General features: G+C 36.4%; 1 protein-coding gene across 6 annotated transcripts in view; it reads right to left on the bottom strand.

Moving 5' to 3' along the window:
• Positions 1–22,500, bottom strand: part of FOXP2 (forkhead box P2) — a 544,670-nt gene that overhangs the window by 46,302 nt on the left and 475,868 nt on the right. For 3 of the 6 annotated variants that reach the window (XM_059396537.1, XM_059396534.1, XM_059396539.1), the window contains 5 exons: positions 19,683–19,820; positions 18,309–18,494; positions 16,542–16,707; positions 5,232–5,445; positions 3,358–3,462 (listed from right to left, as the gene is read on the bottom strand). In XM_059396537.1, coding sequence (XP_059252520.1) covers positions 3,358–3,462; positions 5,232–5,445; positions 16,542–16,707; positions 18,309–18,494; positions 19,683–19,820 — 809 coding nt within the window. The remainder of the gene's footprint in view (positions 1–3,357; positions 3,463–5,231; positions 5,446–16,541; positions 16,708–18,308; positions 18,495–19,682; positions 19,821–22,500) is intronic. The other 3 variants (XM_059396538.1, XM_059396535.1, XM_059396536.1) reach the window with 2 other exon arrangements.

A 22,500-nucleotide genomic window follows, 5' to 3' on the forward strand; every position in this document is an offset into this window, starting at 1 on the left:
GTCAAAGACAAAGAAATAGACAATACACACTAAGTAAGAGCATAATTTTTAGAGTAGTCAGCTGCAAGAGGAAAAAGACAACAAATTTCCATGAAATAAACTATTCTGTATCCACGACCTTCCCTAAGGCACTATATGCAGGGCCAAGCCTGAAAAATTTGGTTTTTGTAATAGGAGCAATTCACATACGTTCATCAACTAATGATTCTCTAATAGATTGATATCTTTATGGACGCTAATCCTTCTGCCTTTCTTCCTGGAGAGTTATTTCCACCTTTGGATCTCAGGCCATGTTTTATTTGCTGGCATCTCCATGTGCAGATTCAAGAACACTTGTCTGCTAACCAGAATGCTATATTGTAAACCTTTTGCTTTAAGCTCTAAAAGTCGATCCATCTACCTTCAAGCTGACTTAGGTCCAATGGAATGATAATTAATTTTGCAGACAAACTACACTCAAGTTTTGTCAGATGTTATTATACTTTGGCATATATAAGACAGTAATGAAGAAGTAGTATTAAATGCTTTTAGTGATCTAGTGAGATCCTCCATTAGTGGTCAGAAAAATGGTTAGCTTCTGTCAACACCTATTTTACAGTAGAATTCAAAAATTTTCCTAAACACCTTTTTAGTCTCGACTTTCTTCTTTGTTTTATATTCTTCTTGCCTTTATCCTTGCTGCTGCAAATAACAGTTGCTAACTTAGCTTTCATTCAGTGGAAAAGAATATATCATAGAATACGAAAGAATACCCATAAGATGAAAAATAAGTGTGTTATACATAAGCAATTGCCCTCTGCTGGTTTTTCATTTGGTGCTGGGCAAACACAGAGGGGTTCTACCAGTTTGTTTGGGAATATGATGTGAGAAAGGGGATTTGGGACTCTTAATGTTTTCTACTATCCTTCGTTATTTAACATATATAGGCTAAATAGTAATAACAAATGGATTCCTTTTATTTCAAACCAATGGATATGTTGTCTGATACCAAAGGAAAGCTCAAGCTATCCATTTATTTCTAGTGCATTTCAGAAATAAAAATCCCACAACAGTATTTTCTCAGAAAACTTTTTATAATAAACACTAGATACAAAGTTTCTGGAGAAGAGTAAATAAGAAAACTGGGAGCTAAAAACCTTTCCCAGCTTTTTGACTTGTCTTTCTTTTCCCTTAAGACTCAATTCTCCCCAGAATTACAAAAGAAAAGCAAAATCTTTTTTCCGAGAAAATTCGTATTAGTGGTAGTGTCTTCTTCATTTTGTTTTTCACACAGACACTAAACTTTTTTCTGAATAACTGAACTTGATTAACTTAATAAAATATATTATGTCTTCGTAAATTTCTGACACATGTTAAGAAAAAGACAATATCAGTATGGAAATGTATTTGATACCTACTTTTTTGCAGTACTGGGTACTGACATTACCTCTATTAACAGAATATATCACAGATCTCTGAGTAGGAGAATCTAAAGCATATCATAACAAAAATGGACTAAAAGAAAGACCTTACAATCTACTGTCATTTGTTCTGTCATCTCTATAAAGTTAATGGGTTGGAAAAATAGCCTCTGGAACCAAAGTTGGTATTTAATTGAAAGGAAATGCTTTTTAATTGTAATTTCTTTCTTTTCCTTTTTTTTTTTTTTTGCCCCATCCACCTATAATTTTTCTTAGTTTCTAAAATATACTGGCATGAATGTGAGAAAGAAACATGGAGCGTAAAAGGAGGGTTCATATTCATCTGCTTGTTAGTAATAAAAATATATATAAATATTTAAGATGAAAAAAGTGTTCCTTTCCATGTACTATAAAGGAAATGACACTGAAGGGTAAAATATGTGTATTTTCTTAAAAACTTACTCTTTGTCAGAAAGAACAACTTAGACCAATAAAATGGCGATCATGCTAGTTCTACAGCTTAAATAGCCATATTTAAGAAATAGCAGCAACAGTCCTCATAAGAATCTTAATGATAAGGAATAACATAACACTTTGATAAGGATGAATACATTCGAATGAAGAAATATGAGATCAGCTGTTAAAAAATTAATGTCCCTCTATTTTGTCTTTGTTTTAACAAATGTTATTTTCTTAGAGAGGAAAGTGTGAGCAAAGTTATCTACCATCTGAAATGCCCTCTTTGCCTAGAACAGTTGAATCAGTTTTCATACCCAACAAAATGGTAGCTCACTACTTTCTGGTATAAAAGCAGTGCAATTTTTTTTTTTTTTTAATTTAAGGCCATTACAAATGCCAAAGTAACAGAGGAAGCAAATTTTCTTTTAATTGGTCAGAAATGAGAAAAAGTTAAAAAAAAATCCTTGTGGAAGTCTTACTGTAATTCCGTTATAAAGTTATTATGATGCCAAGTACTTCTGGCTTGTTGTTAAGGTGCTTTTACTTTATACCCTGTAGTCTACCATTTGTAAACACATCTTTTTGATGTTTCTGCCAACATCCTGGCAACAAAGCAGTGCAATTTCAAATGAGCTAATTAACTTAATTGTTGATGAAGCATGAAACAGTTCATTCACCCTGTTAGCTGCTCCATGACAACATAAGAGTCTCAGCCTGTGAAGTTACTCATCTCCATAAACCTATCTGTAGCTCTCTGTTTAGATCTCTTGTATAGCAGAATTGTGCATGGAGAATGTTTCATAAAAGATGGATATTCTCATTTGCAACGGAAACTCTTAAAATTAAAAAATATATATATCACTGTAAGAAGAAATTAAGGATACACCAAATTTTGATTTTAAGTGAGAGAAGCCATGTAATTGACCATACAAATATACAGCCATGCACATTGCCCTCTGATTCTGAGGGCAATAAGTAACAAGTAGATGAAATAGATTTATTTCTTAAAATGTTAGCCTCTTCTAACTTTCATGTCATCATTCTTATTGTTAAATATAAATATGTTAAACATCATTATTTAAAGTCAGGAAGAGCAAGATTGCAATTAAAAAAATCTGTAAAATATGTCTGTTCGAAATTATATATATTCTATGACTCCTCATGTAATTTTACTTAAAATTTTTATTAAAAACTTGAAATTTATTAAGACTCCGCCACACGTCTCCCAATTATTAATGACACGATTACTGTAGGCTACTATTTCCCATTCATTCAAAAACTCTATGGAGTGATTTGTAAAATATTTTGATGAAGAGGTAAAGACGAGGTCACCTTCTTAGCCTGACCTGGGCCGTGTACTTGTTGGAGCACAGAGAAGCGCAGAGTGAGACCCAGGATGGACTTTCACTTCCTCTTTTCAGCTTTGTCTTATTTACAACAATGTGCCTAACACTCCCACATAATCCACCCCCTTCCCTAAAAAAGGTAAGGAACCTACTTTAAAAACTGTCCAAAATCTTCACAAATGCTTTCACAGCCTGGCCATTTGCAAACTCCATGGCCGTACAGAGTGTGAGAAGCCCCAGTCTCCTCGTGTGACGAGCTGTAGCAAAAGAACACGGCGTCAGATTCATCTCAAAAAGCTATAATCGTTGCAGGCTGCTAGCGCCTGTCAGGTTACGATCAGTGACAAACAGGTCAAAACAGGTCAATTCAGCTCAGAGCAGTCAGAAAAATTTAATCGTTCTATTGAATAGTTCAACTGCCAAGGCTAGATGATGTTCCAATTAGAGGAGAAATAGAGCCAAAGATGACTGTTAATAAAGGATGAAAAACTAAGAGGACTGTATAATATCATATGCTAATCTTGCCATATGACCTTAATGTAACATTTACCTCTAAATAAAAAATATATATTCGTATGTGGTCAAGTGAAATAAACCTGTGTTTTTAAGAAGGTAATAGGACAGCCACCATAAGATTTTTGAAATGCTCTTTTTAAGGATGATATGGACCTTTAGGATCATTTAAATTGCTTAATATTTATGTGTGGACCATAAATTATATTTCCACTAGTTACAGCTGATTAAAAAAAATTCTACTTTGGAACAGTATTCATTAGCTATATCCTTCTGTAATCATCAAAGACTTTTGATAAGTGAATATTATGTCAGATTGAGATTCTAGAAAAATCAAGCAACTTCTGCAATATATAATCATCAAATTCATCTCAATTAAAACACCAGCATGGAAGCATTCAGAAGCATACCATTTTATAATAATGAAAACTAACAAGAAAAATTTTTCATGATACTCAAATGACCACCGGAAATACCACCAATGATAGCATCCTATTTTAAACCGTTCTGTAATTAAATATGTGTTTCTCTAAAAACAAAATTTGTTTATGAGAAAGAATTTATTGCCGCCAGGCAGGAACTCACATTACACAACAGAATACTATCAATCCACTACACTCAAATATGTAATCTTTACAGCTAAATACCACAGGAGCCTAAGTCACTCTGTTATGAAATCCTGCACTTATGTTTCATCCCTTAAAAAGATATTTTTCATGTTGAGCAATGTTTTAGCTTATATATTTTATGTGAATTGCTTTAAAGCCACCTGATTAGATGGCTTTATGCTTAAATAAATGGAAGTAAATGGACAAAAGTACAGGGTGCTCCTTTTACAAGGCCAGTTTTTAAGTTGAAAATTATCTAACATAATGTACTCAATGTTGATAACTGAAATCAAGTAATTTTTCCTTATGAATTTTGAGTCAAATTTATTCAGTTTTCACCGTAAGTTTATGTCTATATATTTATAAATTCCATCAAATTACACTAATAAAAAAGGCAAACCAGATATTCTATCTTCTAGTTTATTACACCTGTGTTTATATCCTTATGTATATCGAGTCTCCGATACCTACGGACATGTTCTTAAAAATATATTAAGCACATGTTTTAAAGCATATGCTAAGGGAGGTGGGGAAATCTTTAATTATTTAATTAATTACTCAAAAGGGGGTTCTTAAGTTTAAAAATGGCAAAATATTCCCATTTCAGCAATCTGGTTCATCACAACATATTAGCCATAAAAATATGCTGACACAATAATTCCACATGCACTTATTAAAAAATAAATTTCTTCAGGCAAATTCCCCACTAAATGCATCAAATTGCCAGCATTTGAACTGCTTTCTGTAATGAAAATAATATATAAGATAAATAATCTAAAGGTTTCTATTTAATTTGTTCTATGCATTCTGCCCCTCTTAAGTACAAATCATAATCTTTAGTTTTATGAATGGTAGAAGTAAAAGTTGGTGACAGATAAATATAGAATAAATCTCATGAGATTTACCTGTCCCGCCTTGCACTTAGGACTGAAGACTGTCCATTCACTATGGAATGATGCGTTATTGGTGGTGATGCTTTGGAAGTGGTGGAGGAGGTAGTCGAGGAGGAATTGTTAGTAGTGAGGTCTAGCCCTCCATGTTTAATGCCATTGTCTTCCATACTGTGAACTCCAGTCACTTCTTTCCATAACTGCTGAATCTCAGCAGGACTTAGGCCAGCTATAAAACAAAAGAGAGCCCCACTAATATAACAAGGTAAAGTTCATATAACAAGCTTAGTATTATTACTAGATTAATGCCGACAAAAGTGATGTTACCAGCAGAATTAATATACAATAATAAAATCACTTTATGCCATCAGCACCATACCCTTTCTCGTGAATAATCAGTAATTTGCTCAAGATTACCAATTTGGGAATGGTAGGGAATGATCCTATTGGAAATAATATCAAAGATTAATGGGAAAAACCCAGCAAGTTCTATTTGAAAATTAAACTATTCAACTTTTAACAGTAGCTTTTACTTATTGCTGGTATTAAGTTTTTATCAGTGAGCAACTGAAAAAGAAATAGAATTGGAAATGAGATGTATCAAAAGACATGAAAAGAGAAAGGGGTAAGAAGGATAAACAAAAGAAAAAAAAGTTAGGGAAAAAAACAGTAAACATTCAACTCAGAAGGAAAATACATTTGACAACTTTGACAAAGTTTTAGTTTGCTCTTTCTCAGACGGGCAAACAAAATAACTGAGTTTCACTTGGCGGTGCTAAATAAGCCAATAATATGATTACCTACATGGATCAATTAAGCAGATAATATGGAAACTTCATTTTTTGACCGACAGAATAAAAAAACTACTCATTTTAAGCAACACCCTGTCTCAGATCATGCAAATTTACCAGATTTATGAAGAAAGAAAACAGAAAATTAAGGCACAATGCTTTAGCTTTTAATTATAATTTTGAAATAAGGAATTGAGAGATTATTGTCTATGGTCTTTGACTTCTAAAATAGTACTTATATGTGCCAAGTACTATACCTTCATGTATTCTTTCTATACCTTATGCTTCTTAAACCTCACTAAATTCAATGGAGTCAATAACTATATTTTAACCAGTTCATGGATAAGGAAACAAAATTTCAAAAATGTATCCAAGGTCACAAAGCTTCTGTGTGGTAGAGCTCTGATTTAAATCCAGGCAGTCTGATTTGAATGCCTTCGCTCTCGAAATATTATATTAAAAATAAAAAAATTACCGAATAAAGATATCCAGGGGAAAATGCAGTTGCTATTATGATTGCTATCCCTTATTCAGCATCTGCTAAAGTCAGTCTGGTTCTTTACATTCAAAATCTCAATTAACCTCACCTGATATTAGGAATCATTACATTTTACAGATGAGGGCAAGGCATGGAGGTTTAGAAAGATTAAAGATGTTACCAAGTCACTACACTCGTAACTAATGGATAGAATTCACACCTAATGCACTCGTAACTAATGGATAGAATTCACACCTAATGCACTGTGGCTCCAAAATCTAGGTTCTCTATTATTAAGTTCACCTACAACGTCTAACATGAGGGTGGAAGTATTAGTCAAACCACCCCCACCCCCACCTCAGATGCTCTAAGTGATATGGATCAATCCCCAGGTGTGCGGGAGAGGACCAGGATAGAACAGGCAGGGGAGAATAGGGGATGGTAAGAAAACATGATGGCGAGGACGGTGAGCCCTCTCACCTCTACCTCTGTGGGTAGAAAAATCATCAATCCAGACATCATGGTAAGTAGCCCAAAGTGACAGAAGAATTCTCACTGCTCCAAACATAACTTCTGGTCAAATTATTCATCACAGTGGTAACCTTAAATTGCTATGCCTATCACAATTTCTTACAGATAGCTTTACTGAAAGCTATCATTTTGGTGATTCTGGCTCCTGAAGATTTTAAAACACCCTAAGACTGAAGAAAAGGCAAGCTAACTCAGGTTTCCAGTTATTAAAAACTATTTTTCATGTATAAAAGAGAATGGCTTCATAAAGGAGGGTATTTCTCGGTTACACAGGAAATAATTTCTTTATAAAGATCATTAATTATTGCTTTAACTCTAGCTTTAACCTAAGATTCTGAAACTCTTCTAACTGTAACTTTTTGATTACCTGTCTGTACAAGTTAGGTGTCCTCACAGCAAAGCTCCACTAGCAAACCCTGTCTCGTAGCAGCATCAACAACGTCTTCTGCATGGGAGCCCTCACGATCTGACTCTGCCTCTCTGCCCCACCATAAACTCTTGCCTAGACCATGGTTCTCCTTTCCTGTCTTCCTGCTTCCCCCTTGCCTTGCTATAACTTACCACTCTTCACATATCAGCCCAAATTTATCGCTGTAAATGCAAATGCAAATGTAAAAATGTAGGCCATTGGGATCTCCAGGCAAAGCCTCCAATGGCTTTCCAGAACATTTCAAAAAACAAAACAAAAAATAAGCAAACAAACAAAAAACACAACTAGATAAAAGGGGAACCACCAACAACAAAAAAACCCCTACTGTGGCCTGTCAGATGTTGGCATTTATTGTCTGGGTCTTACCTGCCTCTCTGAACTCACCTATCGCTTGCTCTCTACATTTCACTCAGTTACCCCAGCTTTCTTTTTCGAACATTTGCTCCCTTGCCAGCTTTTGCCCTGGCTCTTCCCACAGCATAGGTGACTCTGTCGTTGCTCTCATGGCTTCCTTACTCCCGTCACTCAGAGGATTCAAGGGTTACCTCCTCTGAGAGGTCTTTGACCACCCCACCAACCATTGCCCCTCCCCACCTTGCCTTCTAGCATTCTCTGTCACCTCACCCTGCTTTCTTTGTCTTTAAATCATTTATCAGTCTGAAACTATATTATTCGTTTGTTTGCTTTACACGTTATCATCAGTTTTCCTCTACGGCAATGTAATCTTAAACTGGTAAGAGTAGTGATTTTTACTTGACCTATCTATCCCCAGTGCCAAGAGCAGTGCCTGGTATGTGTTCAATAAATAGTAGTTGATTTAATTGATTACAACAGATTCACACAGATCTCGAAGGCATTTGGGTCTTCACGTGGAAGTTCTGTGGATCTTGAAGGCCATAGTATTCATGGGCACTGCCATCCTGGAAGGCCCATGTCTAAAGAATTATAAATGGCCCTAGTTGATTCTGATAAACTTTTATATCTTGGCTGAAGACTATTAGGTATTTTTAGAGACTATATCAGTTAAAGATGTTATTAATAATTTAGTTTTTGAATTTTATTAATAATTTAGTTAACCTAAGTATCCACTTACCTTTTAAAAGCAGACTTCTCTTACACTAGTCATTTGTATTGAAAATTAGTGGTAACAGCATGATATCACAATGATATGGCAACAAATACTAAGCACATAAACATCTGATGAATAAGCCACCTGTTCACTATCCAAATAAGGATCCTTAATTAATTGAAGAAGAAAATGGTTTTTAAAGATTACAGATAAGGGGCAGAGAAGAGATGATGTCCGAAAGAGATTCCTTTTAGTGAAAGTGGTTCCCTAAAGTGTCTGGATGGAAGTATGATTCACTTGCGGACATTTTAAAACTTTCAATGCCCTGACCATAGTCCAAACCATCGAGATCAGTTTCTGGAGGTAGGACACAGGCACCAGTCTGCTTCCGAAGCTCTACACATGATTCCAATGTGCAGATCATTTGGAAGGAAAACTGTTAAAAGCAAACTATCATTTTGCTTACAAAACTATTCACATCTACACTTTGGTTAGCTCTTTTCTATGGATATAAAACTATGACTATGAAACAATGAACTGATCACTTCTTCAGAATTTTGAAAGTTTTGTGAGTTTTGAAGTTTCAGTGATTTGCAAGAATTAACTGATTTTTCAGGCAATAATAGAACACATTCAGTATGGCCCAAACTGTGTTCTATGCAACAGTGCTCTTCTAAACAGTCCTAATCGAAGAAATTGAAGAGGTCTGTGACCTGTGTCTTGGGGACTCATGACTAATGTTAACATGAACATCTGTTCCAAGATGTCTAGGAACAACAACAACAAAACTTTGAGTCTCTTGTTCAACTCAGCGTTTTACAAATCCATTTGAGGATAACAACAAAGACAACAGGAACAAACTCTTTCTACAATTATACTGATTTATTTCAGTTTTAAATACTGGATGTAGGCTTAGGATTAATTATGTGATCTCCGGCCAGCCCCTCCCTTGAACAGCAGGTTGCCTATTTATAAACTTGAAGATTTTTTCCCCAAAATTAGCTTACTTCAAAACTAAGCTTTGGGGTGCTTGGGTGGCTCAGTGGGTTAAGCCTCTGCCTTGAGCTCAGGTCATGGTCTCAGGATTCTGGGATCAAGTCCCGCATCGGGCTCTCTGCTCAGCGGGGAGCCTGCTTCCTCCTTTCTCTCTCTCTGCTTGCCTCTCTGCCTACTTGTGATCTCTCTCTGTCAAATAAATAAAATCTTTAAACAAAACAAAACAACAAACAAAAACCAAGCTTCTGTTGATACAGCTTCTCTGACCCCCAACTCAGTCTTCGTCTCTGTTTTATTAGAAACTTGCCCAGTGCTTCTGATATACCCATCACTGTTTTCCACGCTTCAGTGCTAATCTAAGACCCAAGCTACTCTTATATTTCCATTTGAGAGATGAGAACACTGAGGAAGAGAAAAGTTGAGTAATGAGCTCTAGAGCTAATGTGTGGCAGGGCTCCTCGCATTTTTAGGTTTCTGCTCACATAATCTCTTTCTAGGACTCTGTGCTTGGCCACCCCGTCCAAAAAGTTCAACCCCACCCATTTCCACTTCTTTCTTTTGTCCTATTTTTTTTTTCCTTAGCACTTACCACTACACATGTTAAATTAATTTACAATGTAATTTTTGTGGTGGCAGGAATTTTTGTCCATTTTCTTGACTGCTTTGTCCTCAGTGCCTGTAGGAGTGTCACCATGCTCATGGATACATCCGGCTCAATGGATACTGAGCTGTTCAAGTGCCCGGAACACCAGGGGGCTGGCAATCTGGGAAATCAGTGGACTACCCATTACAGAGTAATAGTAAGGATGACTCAATTTTCTTAGTAACTTACTTCAAGGATACATACAGACTATCCTAGAGCCCAAAAGTTGTATGATAATGCAATTTTAAAATTAAAATTCCATGATGACAGAAAATCAAGAAATGATAATGGGTGATGGCTTTGGGATGACAAGTTGGGTTCAAACCTAAAAATGCGAGGAGCCCTGCCACACATTAGCTCATTCACTGCCAGTACTACAAATAAGCATTAAAGGTCTGTTTTTCTGGAAGTTGAATGAATAAAAGGATGAATTTCTAATCAAATCACATGTAATACCACAGGTAAAGCAATTAAACAATAATTCCTTAATCCTGGATTCAGAGTATGTGGAGTAACTACTGGGTGACAAAGCGCTGTGCTAAGAATTAATTAAAATTTGATAATTCACATCTAGATTATATATCCTTGGGGCACACAAGGTTTAAAAATTTCAATGGCTTTACTTATTGGTAAAAATTACATTAGCAGCTTTTTCACACTCAAAAATGAAAGATTCTTTCAATGTCCTTTCATTTGCTGGATCTACTAATTAATTTTTAATATTAAATAAATAATTTTTATACATTATGATGTAAAGTAAGTCTACTGTGATTTTTAAAATTAGCTTATCTTATTTAACAGTACTTTGCTTATGTTCTGGGGTTACGTATAATTAAAAGTGATGAAGGCAAACTTGGGTAGAAATATTTGTATCATTCATATATTTTGTGAAAACAATTTGATATTTAATGATCTGAATTACTGAAATATTATCAGGTGATTTTTCACTTTTCATCTTAAATTTTCCATTAAAAAACATTAGGACATGCACATGGCCAAAATAACTGAACCATAAAGAAGGTTATAGATTGCAAAATTAAATTTCCCTACCCACCCTCTCTGCTTCCTTGTTCCCCTCTACAGAGGCAACCATTATTCTAGTTTCTGGGCTATCCTTCAGAGATCTATGTGTTCATTTATAATTTGCCAAACCTAACATACTATTGATTTATATTTGACCAGGGCCTACTTCAACCTGCAGGTGTAGTGCCCGTCTCTAAAACGTGTTTAATGAAAGGTGCACTGAGTGTATATTTGCCCAAATGCTGAGTTTGAAGGAGTAAAACAGCTGTTTGGCTAAAACTGAGACCAAAGGCAAATATCTCCACTAAAAAGGAACTTCTGGGATACTGGAATACTTCTGATACATATAAAAAAAATTCCTTCTATGATTTCACTATTAAAATTTTTATAGGCTGCATTTTTGAAGTTTGATATTTTACTAAAAAAAAACCCATAATTTTCTCAGTTTTCCCCATCATGAAATTTAATATGGCAAAATTGACATTCTGCTTTGGAGTCTTCCTTCAAGATATAAAGAAGTGACAAAGAGAACTTTAAAAAAAACCTAGGGCCTAAATGGATATAAATTCATTTTAATGTATGCATGCTGATAAACCAATTATGTGACAATTAGAATTATGATATAATATAATCTCCATCTTTCTATCTTATTTACATCTTCTCAAAAACTAACTCAACCTTCTTCCTATTTCCCTATGTATTTAATGTTTTGTAAGTTAGTCTTCATGTTTTCTTTTCTTTTCATTCTTTTTTTCGAGAGGGAGGTTAGAGCGGACAGAGTGAGAGGGAGAGAGAGAATCTTAAGCATGTTCCATGCGTACCTCGGAGCCCCCACACGGGACTCAATTTCACGACCCCGAGATGATGATTTGAACTGAAATCAGGAGGCAGTCACTTAACCGACTGAGCCACCCAGGCTCTGTAAGTTAATTTTTATACATAAAATTAACAGCATTCATGATTACCTTTGCAAAGTTTTATTACTGTAATAATAAATGTACATTTAAACTTGAGCTTACTGATGGAGTTTTCACATGTAAACCCCCAAAGGGGAGTTTCCTCTCCAAGTTGCAAACTGGAGACAGACTGGTATGTAAAAGGGAATACTAAGATGCTAACAATAATTCTGCAGGACATGCATTGTTTGTACTGTTGGCACTGTTACTCTGATGAGATACAATGGTGATCTCTGCAAGCACAGGACCACAGATCAGGCAAAAAAAACAAGATGCCAGAAGTGATAGTGAAATAGGCATTTGGCTATTTAGATTTCCATAAGCAGAGAATGAGTCAAAGCCAAATAGCTGATTTTGGCCAAATACTGAACCTAAAGACAAACCTGAGCACATGCCTAACTCAGCATAAATTATTAAAGTAATAATTATTTAAAGTAAAATACTTTTACTTTAAATAAAGTAGATTTATGCTTTTTATGCTTTACTGCTTTAAATAAAGTAGTAAAGCATGAATTATTTAAAGTATTATATTTTACTTCAAAAGATTTCATTTTATTTATTATTCAACAGTTCTCTCATTCCAAACTCATCTAGTTCTAGAAGGTGTTGTTCACATTAGTGCTGGCTAGATAATATAGCATTCCCTGTTTGGTCTTTCTGACCGGTCACAAAAGCATTATGTTTTAAATCAGTTTTATAAATTCAAAAACATGTGGAAAGTTGGAATGGAAGAAAGTTTTAACCACATATATTTTAGTTTCTGTAGTCTTAGGAAGCCTGTGACTATACTGTGTATTGGAATACAGTGACTTCTATCTCATGTCAAAAACATATCTAAATTTGAAGTGTGTGCACAATAATTTCCTATTACCTATAGACAGTGGTACTGAACCATGATAACATGTCACAAAGTAACTACAGCTGACATGTAAACTGTACTATCCATGAGTAAATAGCTTTATAATCAGTATTTTATTTGATATTGATTTACAAATCCATCCTTTTGTATTTGACTCCTGTATACCCACACTCACTCCATATGTGCATTTAGAGATAGTAATTTCATTGTCTCTTTTACATTAAAATCCAATATTATAGTAATATTCATGATGACTTTAAATGAGTATAGTTAAAATAATTTACTTTAAAGGGTGGTACAATATATTACATCATCTTGCAATACAGAGAAAAATGTCTATAAATCTCCTACTTTTTTTTTTAAGATTTTATTTATTTTTTTGACAGAGACAGACACAGCAAGAAAGTGTACACAAGCAGGGAGAGTGGGAGGAGAATAGGCTTCCCATGGAACAGGGAGCCTGATGCAGGGCTCGAATCCAGGACCCTGTGGTCACGACCTGAGGCAGGGCACCCAGGTGCCCCTATAAATTGCCTACTCTTACCAAAATTATTACAATTTTGTTACTTCTGTCTTGAAAGAAGTTGCAACTTTAAAAAGTACGCTGAGGGGGTGTCTGGGTGGCTCAGTGGGTTGGGCCTCTGCCTTCGGCTCAGGTAGTGATCTCAGGGCTCTGGGATCAAGCCCCGCATCCGACTCTCTGCTTGTCGGGAGGCTGCTTCCTCCTCTCTCTCTGCCTGCCTCTCTGCCTGCTTGTGATCTCTCTCTGTCAAATAAATAAATAAGATCATTTAAAAAAATTAAAAAAATAAAAAAGTACCCTGAGGAGGCTGTGTTAAATCATAGGAATAAATACTTCACATATGGCATATTTTTAAAGGCACAATAAGATCATCATCATGTATAAATCCTATGTGGTTGCATGGCTAATCAATCAGCCAACCAAAAACTTGGTGCAAAGTGAACTGGGAAACTGATAATAAAAGTGTTTAAGATATTTGAAATATTTTAATCTGAACTCACCAGTGGCTAAGGCAGAAATAATTCCAGGCTTACATTATTTAACAGTTACTTCTCTACTTTCTTCCATTCCAATTTTGGGATTTCAGCACCAAATTATGCAATTATGTTCCTTTACTACAGCTGGTTTATCTGACGCATTCTGCCTATGTTTGGCTGGTGAGTCTCCACAGTGGTACTTTTCGAGCTACTTCATCTAAACAGTGAGAACACAATGATGACTTCATGTCTTTTGTTTAAAATATAAATATTCTGCTTAACCCAGGTGTGTTTTCAGATGTGTTTCCTTTTCCTTGATGTTCTCTATCTTGTGCATTTAATCTCTCATAACATTTCATGGACAAGTAGAAAAGAAGGAAAAAATGATAATTCTATTTAAAAAGTTCAGAAATAAGAAAAATTTTATTTGAAAACTATTAAAATGGTTATATCATAATAATTTCCTTGTTTGGCAAGATATTTGTATGCTTGTTTTGGAAGAATATCGCACTTAGGTTGAATTTTGCTTCTGTGAACATCTATTTTAAGCTTTCTTGAAGTGTTTGTTTCAATGCTTTTACTCAAATAAAATCACAGTAGATCATACTTCTCTCTACTGAGGAGATGCTTATATGATTAGATCCTAAATATAGGTTTTCATATAAATTTTATTGAAAAAAACGAGATAAATTTATTGATTCTGTTTTAGTATAGTTTCTACTAAAGAAATCCATGTTTACATTGAATTAATTTATACACAGCTTTCTTGTCTTTAAACTTATTTCTTCATTCGTCCTCAAATGGTATTTATTTTTGCGAAGAACAACAATTTATGAATAGAACATTAATGAGCCCAGGGACACCACAGTTTATTCCAATTCTCTTTGGAATGGTGCAGAAAAGTGGGTTTATTGCCTCATTTTTCTTTCACTACTTAAACTTTATCTTTCTTGATTTCCTAGGAGTGATTTAGCCAGGTGAATTAGAGGATCTGAAGTTAAGGGAAGGAGGGATTCTGAGAAAAACATGCCGTGAAGATAGTGATTTGATAAGGAGAAAAATATTTACTACAAAATTGTAAATTTCATGTGCCCCAAACAAAATTGTGTGCATTTTAAAGACCTGTCTTTTATTGGCATAATTTTTTTTTCTATTAAATTGTTCTTGATTTTCTTTTTTCTTTCTTTCTTTTTTTTTGAGATTTATTTATTTTAGAGAAATAGAGAGAGGGAAAGCATGAGTGGACATGAGCAGAGGGACAGAGAGAGAATCTCAAGCAGATTCTACACTCAGCACTGAGCCTGACATGGGGCTTGATCTCACAATCCTTAGATCACGACCTGACCCAGAGCCATGAGTCTGAGTTGGATGCTTAACTGACTGAACCAATTGATTTTCTTCCTACTGAGTCAGAAAAAGGAACAAAAAATACTATTACAATGTGAGTCCCTTTGTAACAAATATAATTGCAGTCCACTTAGATTAATGTTTGTTCCAACAAAATTCAAATGCAAATTAGAATGTGCTTTTATAGGGCTTCTGGGAGGCTCAGTCATTAAGTGTCTGCCTTTGGCTCAGGTCAGGATCCCAGGGATCACGCCCCGAATCCAGCTCCCTACTCAGCGGGAAGCCTGCTTCTCCCTCTCCCACTTCCCCTGCTTGTGTTTCCTCTCTCACTGTGTCTCTCTCTCTGTCAAATAAATAAATAAAATCTTTAAAAAAAGAAAAAGAAAAAGAAAAGAATATGCTTTTGTGAAGTTTAATGATATCTGACTTTAACCTGTACTAAGAATTTTAGCAGACAGGGTGTCATTTTGTTTACCATTATCTTTTTTAAACCAAGAATGATTTCCATTTCCCAAAAGTTGGGTAAATGATGAATATATACAATTGTATAAAATAGTACTGTATTATTGTATTATCAAAGTCCTCACAAAGTTTTCTTATCAGAAAAACAAATAAGAATACAGCTGATAGTTTTTTGAAGCTATAATTCACAATATACATATAGGCAATATTATTTTAGAGGAAATAAGATTAGGGTCCACAACCTATGATGAGGTCCTAGAAAGCATAGCTTGGAATGGACTGTCCTTTGTAGACATATAGACTCGTACATGTGAGTGTCGGTGTGATTAGGAACTTCTTTTTTAAAATCAGCTCTCCACCAAAACTCCTTTCAGCTCACTTTCGTTAAATGGGTGTTGTGAGCCTTCCCAATAATCTAATTCTCTGCAAGTCTTCAGTGTATTTTCAATAGTGCTTAAATCGTGTTGCCCTTATAAATTATTTTCTGCTGTAGACTAATAAATATGCATTTAATATCTAACAAAACACTTGGAAGCAGTTTTACTATACACCTGAAAGCAGTGTGTAGTAAAATCTCCGAGTCTCAAGAAAACGGGCCATGCAACTGTGTTAACGATCGTGTTTTAATAATAAACCTGTAGGTCATAAAAGCAAAATCTCTCAAGGTAGAAGGCGGACAGGCCATGAAATGGGAGAAAGTGCAACAGGAGGACTGGAGAGTGCACCACATTTTGTATGTACCTTGAGGCAGCGATTGGACAGGAAGTGCCGCCTGGCCAGGTGGGATGGAGATGAGTCCCTGACGCTGAAGGCTGAGCAGATGCTGCTGCTGCTGGAGTTGTTGCATCTGGAGGAGCTGCTGCTGGAAGACAAGCTGCTGGGCTGCCAACTGCTGCTGCTGCTGCTGCTGGTGCAGAAAACCCAGCCCGGTGAACGGCGGGGAACACACGGTCTGCGCCAACCGCTCTCATACAGAGAAATGCACACTGCTTTCATTGCCCCGGTGAGTTTCTGAATGGTCATCCCGTGGTCAGAGTTCAAAAGCAGAATGTGAGCAAGTTCAAGATTTTCGGTTGCCTTTCTTTCAAATATTACACAGCAGCAGAGAACCAAGGAACTTGCGCGAAAAGAGTATGGAAGGAGGTCTAGCAAAAGTATGTTACAAATTACAAAGGTTTGGACTTTCTCATAAAGTACTTGGCTTACTGCAGATGATAATAAGTTTATCTACACTAAAAAAAAAATCACACTTTAGAGAAACAGTCAACTTCAACAACACCCCTTTCTTTCTTTCTTCCTTTTTTTTTCCTTTTCTTTTCTTTTTTTCCAACTGAGTAAGTTTGGTCTGCAAAGGCCCATGAATACGGTCTCTAGCGATCTATTAGTAAACTGGGTTGTAGCCTTCAGAGGACAGGCCTGTTAGCTCTCTCTCTTCCTCTCCTCTCTTGTTGGAATATATTAAAGGCAGAATTATGTTCAGGGCAAGACAAAGCGCCCTGATAATAAGGAAAAGTATAACTTCCAATTTTGTGAGGCATTACAAGACAAACCAGAGTTCTTTGGACTCGGGAGGGTATGAGAAGGCAGTCACACTTCAGAGAAAGACAAGCTGCTGGGGAAGACCTTTCCTTTTTAGTTTGGGGAAAAGAGAAACTTCTGATGCGCTCACTGGAAAACAGACTGCATAATGGAGCAAGTCATGTGGATTGCCCAAAGCCTCCGGAGAAATAAGGGAGCAATTTCTATTCTGTAGTTGATGGCTGTCTGAAATTCTATTCACAAATCCAAACAGAAACAAAGCCTCAGGAGGTCAAAACTGTTTCCTGTACGTTTGCATAATGGGCAGCTTGAGGACAACGGCTCTGATACCTGCTGATCAATTTAACTACTTCAACATGTTTTGTTTGTATTATGTTTATATTTGATGCAGTTTGCTGACAAGTGTGAGCTAGGCCTGAGAAGCCAGCTTGTCAGTTTGATTTATGAGCATATCAAACTGTAACTTTCTACTCGCCACTCCAAACCTACAGTAGCAGTTCATTAATCAGGGGCCCGTGACTTTGAAATCTGTGTTCTACGGGTTTCTCCCCGAGCCCGTTCCCCCCAGCCCCCCAACCGCAGGCGACATTTGCATGCACGGTCTCTGAGCTGCACCACTGAGAAAAATAAGGTTCCCTCACCAACTTAGATTCACGGTGAGTACAAGATAATCAGTACTTTGTCCACCACAGAGCTCGCTCTTTGTACATTGTGATTCATTAGTGAACATTAGGCGACAGACAGCAGCATTGGATTGTAACTCTCAAGTCCCATGCTACAAAAAAGGAGAGCAGGAGAGTTCTACTGTCACTGTTAGTAAGCGGGGTAAAAATGTATCATAACGCATCTTTGACAGTGAGCGCCTCGTGCTAGGGTGGTGTCAGGCGGCCCTGGCCTCGCGGCGCCCCGTCCCCACCTGGCACTGCGGCGCCCCCTGCCGGGCAGTGCAGCGGGCCCGGCGGCTCCTACCTCCTTCGCCTGCTTGCCGGGGTGCGGTGGCGGCGGCGGCTGCTGGGGCTGCTGGGGCTGCTGCTGCTGTTGCTGCTGCTGCTGCTGTTGCTGCTGCTGCTGCTGCTGCTGCTGCTGTTGCTGCTGCTGCAAAAGCTGAAGATGTAACTGCTCTTGCTGTTTCTTGTAAAACTCTTGTAGTTGTTGCTGAATAAACCATTTTGACTTTAATAAATAAAGGCAAAAGTTGCATGTATTATAAATCTCCTAAACTCTTCTAGACTGGCAAATGGTAGAGCAGCCATTAAGATTCACCTCCCAAGAACAACAACAACAACAACAAAAAAAAAAAAAAAAAAAAAAATCTGCAGTGGACGCCAGGAGACAAATCTACATACATTTTTAAATTTTTTTTTTCCAAGGTGGCTCTGAAATTTTCCAATCCAGTATCCAAAAGTTCCTACTAAACAAAAGGGCACAGAGAACCTATATGCTAACGGGCCAGAACCACATGGATACCCTAAATGATTGCATCTGAAATCCCGATAGGGAATAAAACTAGGTTCTATCCTACCATTTGTAAGGCCCAAATAGATGGCTACATAAAAGCAGGTGGTTTGGGTCTTATTAGGGAATATGTTTCATCCATCAGATGTACAGAAGAATGTCAGACTTAGAAATCTAAGCAAATGGGCTGTGGTCATCATCCACAGATGACAGCAAAGTAATTGAATCGACAAGAATTCAGGTAAAGCACATTCTCTTCTCTACGATAAGAAAGACTACAACATAAAGTCCAACATAAAGTCCAAGTACACTCAAGGCTCCAACAAGGTACATATTAGGAGCATGAGTTTTGTTCCTTAAAGAAGGTAACATCCATGGATTAGTGACTTAGCTGCTTAATTTTGTTTTTATAAGTAGGTATTTCCTATGCTTCAACACTGAATATATTTTGGAAAGAAAAATCTAGGATGTCACTTTCCCATTGCAACCAAATGACCAGTTCAAATTTGTATTTCCCTGAGCAAAAAGGAGTGATAAAGTGGTGAGGAATCTTAAAGGCAAAAATTATCTGTAAGTCCCTTTGCACTTTTGTTGGCATGTCTACAGATCAAATGTTGGAAGCATACGAATATTTAAATATTAGTCCATTCCATGTTGAGGCTACACTCCTCTCCGCTCTTATTCTAGACTTGGATGAACATAAAAAGACTAAGGGATCTAACTTTTCTTATGTAGTTCTGCAGTTACAATGCTATGTTCATGTTCTTGCATGCTGATCAGTTGTCCCTTCGAGTGGAGAATGACTGTCAGATAGGTCCTGGTGCTGTCGACCACCGGTGCACACCTTCTGCACCACGCTAGAACACCAAAGCAGGTAACCCACATTACCTGCTGCAGCATGACTGCCTGCTGCTGCTGGAGAAGGGCTTGGAGCTGCTGAGGAGACAGGACTTGTTGCTGAAGAATCTGCTGCATCTGCTGAGGGGTGATCACCTGGGGAGTCATCATGGCCACCGACACAGGCACCTGGACGGGGAGAGAAAGAGAAGGGGCCGTCATAACCAAATGTCTGCTCACCTATATGAGCAGTTATATATGGCACCTCCAATACATTCTTTAGAAATGATGACGAACAATTTGTACATCCTATTTGATAATAATATTAGAGTACCACAGTGTTTAGACACTGGCCTTCCAGGGGCATCAAACTTGATCGGATTCTACCTTTATGTCCCTTCCCTCCTATGTATTATGCTGAATGGTGGAGCTTTGACTAGCAGAGTTAAAAAGAAACAACTACACGTCAGTGTTCTCAGTACTTGATCATTGACCATCTTGCCAGTGTCATAGTGCTATCAATGTAAAGCCTTTTGAAATGGTTTAAATGTATGATTAAAATAAACTCTAAAGATTAATTAGAAAAATGTTCATATAAGTTATAGTTATCAAAGTTAGTAAAGAGAATGTATGTAGAAAGGACTTATGCATAAAACATAATCGCTATCTTGAAAATTTTATGGATAGATATAAAAAACAGAAGTACTAGAAAAATACATCTAGTAATACATACTTCATGAGCACATTTAGCAGCTCATACAGGATACATACACAAAAGTATATCCAGGAAATAGACACCCAGACAGGTCCTCTCGAAGAAGGAATCAGAAGCCAAGTATTCTTCTTTAAACATTTTCTTATTTCAAGCTAACTAGACTTAAATCAGGGAGTCTGGAAATTGAAAGGTTACTTAAAACTTATTCATGAAACTGAAAAAAAAAGTATTTTACTTAAAATTTTCTTTCTTTTCAAGGCTCTGAGAATTAGAGAGTCCAAAGGAAAAGCAAATAAGGTGGGAGAGAAAGAAACAAAGGAGAAAGGAGAGGCAAGAGAAATACAGAGTGAGAAAGAGCAAAGAAGAAAGTCCTAGAAAAAAGAATGACAGGGGAGGTGAGTGTGAGAACCTCATAGGCAAGAAAGCCTGAGGTAGAGGCTTGGCTGGCCAGGCCACAGCTGTGCCGTGTTGAAGGCACTGCTTGTACTAACCAGCATGTAATCAAACAACGTGTCAACTTGCCAAGTTTGCAACCTTTGAAAAAGCAATCACTTTCTTTCCTAGAAAAAACAATTCACTTTTACTATAAATAAAAGCAAGTGTTTATATAAATACTACTTCGGAACAAATCCATGGGACAACAGTGTGTCTTGGAAAACAGAAAAAGATTAATAGACATGGTTCACTATTTTAATAGTCATTTTTACACAGTTAAAAACTTCTCTGGCACTTCATGTTATGAAGAAAGGAGAAACTGATAATGAAAAAGAAGTGCAGAGAGAAAAAATTAAAAGAAACCCAAGGTGGATAAATCTCCCCTTCCTCAGACAAACAAAGAACAAGCAATTTTAAAGTTAATGTATTGCAAAGATAGCTTTTCTTCCACCACTTGTTTACCTCATACTATCTCCAAATAATGAGGAATCAAACCAAAATGAAAGACAAGGTAAGAAAGAAATGTTAATCTCTAAGAAGGCTGCCAATTCAAATTGACAGAAAGATAGAGACTACATACATGTAGACAGATATTACATATATGTAGACAGCCAAATACATAAATAGAGATACACACACACGGATATATACCTTCTATAAAGCCTATCATGTGATAAAAACTTGCCACACTTCTCTCATCTAAGACCCTAATCACTTTTTAGTGTATGGGGAGCTTTCATTTAATTATCTACATATCTACAAGGAAAAGTACTTGTTATACATGACTTATGACAGATGCACTTTTTAAGAAGTTTTATGAATGGAGGTCTGTCGTAATACACTGCAAGTTTACAGTCAGATTTCAGCTCACAGATAAATTATGTGACTCTAGAGCTTGTTGCAACTGTGACTGATTTGGTAGATAAGCAAATTTAAGCAAGAATTGTGCCTTTGCATTTTAGAGTCCATTAGCCCCTTTACCATGGATAGGTTATTTTTTTTACTTTTAAAAAAATGGTCTGTATTTCCCTTATAATGAAAAATTTATGAACATAAAAATAACCATCACAACCTCCACCTCCTCCTCAAATCATATGTACCACACATACGTGATATTCTCCAAGTTTTAAGCAGATTCTGTCTTTCCTTCTAGAAAACTGTCATCTAAAACTGACAATATACATGCACAAAGATAGGCAGAAAGACAAGCCAACTAACATATAATTGACTACTCTACCTCCATAAGATATGTATGAAAACACGAATCAAAATTAATTATATATGTAGGAAAACACAGGTGCACTTGTGAGGGATTTCTAATACTATAAAGAAGCCAGTACTAATCTCTAAATCCACATATACAAGCTCACCCCAAGTGGAATGTCTGAGGCTACTAAAACATTTGAATTATTTTAATAAATAGAAAATTAAGATTTTCCTGCACCCAATACCAGTTACATGTTATATGTAGGCCTTGTTTATATGTTTGCCTTGTTTAGAAATCAGTAATTTTCAAAATGCAAAACTTCTCCATTTTAAGCAACTCACTTTAAGTGATACATTTCCTTTGCTCCTCCTCCGTCACTTTTGTTACAATATCCATGCACTTCTTTGTCACTCCAAACTACCATAAGAATTCCCTGACAAAGATGGGTAGAGATTGAGTACACAAGAAATTTTTTTGGAGATCACGTTACTTTATCAATATTTAAACAGGTA

Source organism: Mustela nigripes, chromosome 4 (genome assembly GCF_022355385.1).
Source record: "Mustela nigripes isolate SB6536 chromosome 4, MUSNIG.SB6536, whole genome shotgun sequence".
NCBI lineage: Eukaryota > Metazoa > Chordata > Mammalia > Carnivora > Mustelidae > Mustela > Mustela nigripes.